Below are 4,475 nucleotides of genomic sequence, written 5' to 3'. Positions count from 1 at the left end.
GTGAGCACCAGAGATTGAACACAGGAGCACTAAAATACTGAGCCATATTTCCAGTCTTTTTTAAATATTTTAAGATATCACCCATCACTTCTGCTCAAGAATTATGATCATTAGTTTTTTGTTCTACAGAAATACATCCATAAGTAGTTTTAACTTCTATAAGAGCAGAATATTAAACTATTAGAAATTTAATTATATGTTAAAGTAGATTGACATTTCTAGGATGAAGTGTCAGTGTGTTGAATTTAGAGTTATATCTGTAAAAATCTGTATTTTGCTGTGGTAAAAGAAAAGCTATTCTTTATCAGATATTTCTTCCATTATGTCTCCTTAATCTTCTAACATCTACATTCCTTCTTCATAGTTGGAAGTTCATGAGGCTAAGCCTGTGCCAGAAAATCACCCGCAGTGGGACACAGCAATAGAGGGGGATGAAGACCAGGAAGACAGCGAGGGCTTTGAAGATAGCTTTGAGGAAGAAGAAGAGGAAGAGGAAGATGATGACTAATCAGTACTATGAGTGGACCAGAGTGTTTGCACATATTTGCAAACTTTTGCTGTTTGGAAGTGTATAATAAACCAGAAACAGTGCAGAACCAATATTGAAGGAAGTGTTAGTTTCTTTACTAGAAATGGTTGCATAAAATAACTAGGCAGTTGGTGGTGCCTTGGTATAATCTGGGGGAAAAAAAAAAAGTTTAGGACGTTTAGGGCTTATTAAAGTCTTTCAAGTATGGGATGGTGCATTTATTTCATCTGCAAATTATAATAAATCCTTTGTTATTATAACTGTCCAAAGTGTGGGCTATGTATTATCTGATCAATTTATGGTCCCAGTAAAAGTCAAGGTACATGAAAATTTATAAATGAGCAACTTTTCTTTGTTCAGCTTTAGTTTTAGTATGATAAACATCACATATGTTTTAAGTAACATCTCAAATTTTGCCTTGATAAGCTCTGTTACTCATTTATTGATATTTTGCAGGTGATGAGACTATAATAGCTCCTTACGTGGATTTAAGCCTTTTATTTTCATCTTTCTTGGTCATAAGTTGGTATTCTCTCACATTCCACATAATATAGAGGGCTACATTTTGGGATTTTGTTTTCTTAATTGCCCAGCGTTATTCGAGAGATTATAAAGATGGCTTTTAATGGCTTAAAACATTTTTAAGCCTCTATCTTAGTAGATCAGGGCAGGATCTAATTCTTTTGATAAGCTAGCTATAGGTCTAAAAGTAATTGTGGGACCATATGTTCTCTGATGTTGGTGGTTTATGTTATCAATATCAAACCTTTTTTAAAAGGTTCACTATAAAAGCTGAACTACATTCTTAGCTTTTAATCTACCTGACTCTATCAGAAGCCTTTTAAGGAAAATAGTATAATATGCAAAGGAGGGATCTTTTTGTATTCATTTTGGACTCCTGTTAATAAAATAGAAGTTTGACTCATTTTATGTTTGCTATTGTCTTTGTCTTTTTATTTTTAGAGAAAGGACATAAATAGGGTAATCCATTCTTTTTTTTTTTTTTTCCCCAACTAAAAATTTAATATGACTAAGTGACTGCTATCTTTGTATACCATAGGAAAACCCCGGAGTGAGAGGGATTTCCACTCACATAGTACAACCAAAAGGGTTGTTCTTAATATAAAATAGATATGTATATGTGATGAATCATTGGGGTGAGAGGAGAATTTTTATTATACTAGACAGGGAGGAAACAAGACTATAATATTATAAGATCGATTATAATAATCCTCTCATCAAAATTTCCCCAGGCCAAAGTACTGTTGGAGTACTGTGACCTTGTTTATTTAAAGGGTTGCTACTCTCCATACAGAATTACCATTGTTATTTTGTTACTATAGTAGTTTGAAATAAAATTTGGAAATTAGCAAAAGCATGAATGACTTTTGGTCCTAAATTTAGAATGCAATACTTGCTGTCAAATGGTCAGAGAAGTTTTTTTCATTAGAACCTTATTAACCAGTCTAGGGAGCCCTCCTCTTGGCAGGCAGGAAGCTATGCCACTGAATATTTGTTTCACGTTACAAGTAAGGGTGGGTTTACTTTTAAAATCAGGTTTTGTGGTGAAGCTGCAGTGTGGGTTGAGGCAGCTGCTAGTAATGCAAATGATGTAGGGAGTGCTTACTCGAGTAAAAGGGGAGAGAGAGATCAGAGAAAGCAAAGTGGCATAAGGTCAAGGACATTGAGCAAATAAGATAATGTTAGGGTTCACGTTTCCTATACTTCTTGAAACATACTTTTAAGAAAAGAATTTATTTTTTAGTGGTGATTTTGCCTTAAGGAGGTTTTGCAAAAGTTCATTGAAACAACTGACTTTTTGAAGAGGTGGATTTCCCACCCTAATAAGTAACCATAATGCAAAAACAGCCTCACCTCCGTACTAAGAGAGGCTCACCAATCTGTTTTCCTTTGCCCTTTCTTTGTGTGATGTGTATAAATATCCCAATCAAATAAAACCAATTAATGCATACCTTAGGTACCTCTTTCCATACTACAGTAATGGAAGAACGTTTGTGATTCTAATCTCTCCACTAAGTCACTGAACTCCACATCCCTTCTTTCTATGGAATGGGATTATAATTTACCCCTAGATTGTATTTAATCTCATGGAAATTTATTAAATGACGTTTCATTTTCCTATCAAAAAACAGTGACTTTATCAACAAAATAAATGAGCATCTAGATGAAAACAATGTGAACAGAATGAAATTGGTTATTTTTGAAATTATTTAAATCATGAATATTTTAATCTCTTTAAATTGGTAAAGTACCTATTAAAACCAAATACAGCCTTCCACGAGACTTTATTGCCACTATTGAAAGTGTAATCAGTGGTAAATGTTTAGCATTATAAAATTTGATGTAGGCCCCCATGTGTTTTCCATTTAGAGATCTCAATCTCAAAGTTACTCAGATTGCTGGGCATGGTGGTGCACCCTGTAATCCCAGTGGCTCCGTAGGCTGAGACCGGAGAACAGCAAATTCAAAGCCAGCCTTAGCAAAAGAGAGGTACTAAGCAACTCAGTGTCTCTAAATAAAACAAAATAGGGCTGGGGATGTGACTTCGTGGTCAAGTACCCCTGTATCGCCCCCTACCCCAAATTAGATATTCATGCCCTCTAAATTTTTAAATTTAATTGAGCACATTGAACTAGTTTCTCCATGTAGAGTAATTCTTTGTGCTCTGCTGTACTTCTGCGCTGGGGGGTTGGAGCCAGGACAGGCTGCCAGCTGTACCAGCCACTTTGTGTTGGGAAGCAGGGGAGCAGAGACACCAACATCTGATATGGAAACAGGTAGCAAGGCATTATTCTTGCCATGATGTTTTTCAGTCATCCGAACTATATCCTGTAATGTTCTTTAGTAGGAATTGATATTTCAAATGTAATCCAACATCTTACATATTTTTAAGGGATTGTTCATTGGTCATCAGGTGTTGACTGAGTTTCTATGTACCTGCCTCTGTGTCTGGATTCTGGGACTATAAAAATAAAGTCTGTTAAGAACTCACTGGTGTTCCGTCAGGCAGACAGGTGGTGTGCCATCTCAACCCATTACCTTGGCTGGTAGCTGTTTGGAATGCCTTTTTTGTTTTGTTTTTGTTTTTCCATTACAGACAGAAGAAGTTATTTGTTTTAGAGATTAATTGTTTATTACTCTTTTTTTCAGGTAGGCAAACATCACCCTTTGTTTTTAAATGCTTCTTTAAAGAACTTTTCCTCTCACATTCTGATTCAGCTCCATGAATCCCCTATTTAGTCTGCCTTAAAGTGAAACAACGATCAGTGAACCATAACATTACATTTACTAACTGTGTAATGATTATTTCAGATATGTCTCAAGAAGTTAGCACCAAGCAGCTTCACACATTTAAACTTGAAGCTAGGGCTATTTTGCAAAACTCTAGAAAAAAAAAAAAAAAGATGTGATCTTGTACATTTTCCTGTAACTGAGCTAAAACCCAAATAACAGCAATTATTGACATGCTTTAGGGCTGTGATTTCAGGTGGGGTGGTGTACATCCCAGGGGTATGCAGATGATCAATCCATTGAGAAAATGTTAAAATGATTATTTGTATTTAATCTCATCCTTTAAAATTTCTATTTTTGTGTGTTTTATAATGTACATAATATATTGTACAATTGTACACTTATATAATTTATAAATAAATACATTTATTGGTGCATTATATATATTTTTTTCTGATTGCGTTGCATGACCTAAACAACTGGACACCAATACTTGGTGGTACTGATAGGGTGACATTAAACTCTGGGCCTTTGGCATTCAACCATTTGAGATCACAAAGTGATGTACTCTGCTGGTGGCCAAGTTGGCATTCACTATGTCCAGCTCTACTGTTTTTCCCAAGAACAGAGTGATACTTTTGAGATGGAGTTGAATAGATTTGGTGTGGGGGTTAATTGAGAAGGCTTGGTGCGG

General features: G+C 35.4%; 1 protein-coding gene across 2 annotated transcripts in view; it reads left to right on the top strand.

The window, feature by feature from the left end:
* Sec63 (SEC63 homolog, protein translocation regulator) overlaps window positions 1-3,981 on the top strand; it is a 41,416-nt gene extending 37,435 nt beyond the window's left edge. For both annotated transcript variants that reach the window (XM_015497264.2, XM_048784591.1), the window contains one exon: window positions 365-3,981. In XM_015497264.2, the coding sequence (XP_015352750.1) occupies window positions 365-508 (144 nt within the window). In that variant the 3' untranslated portion in view covers window positions 509-3,981. The remainder of the gene's footprint in view (window positions 1-364) is intronic.
* Window positions 3,982-4,475: the final 494 nt, after the last annotated feature.

The sequence above is a fragment of the Marmota marmota genome, unplaced genomic scaffold, assembly GCF_001458135.2.
Source record: "Marmota marmota marmota unplaced genomic scaffold, marMar, whole genome shotgun sequence".
Classification (NCBI taxonomy): Eukaryota; Metazoa; Chordata; class Mammalia; order Rodentia; family Sciuridae; genus Marmota; species Marmota marmota.
Note: the sequence above shows the minus strand (reverse complement) of the source record. Positions and strands in the feature narration are given on the sequence as shown.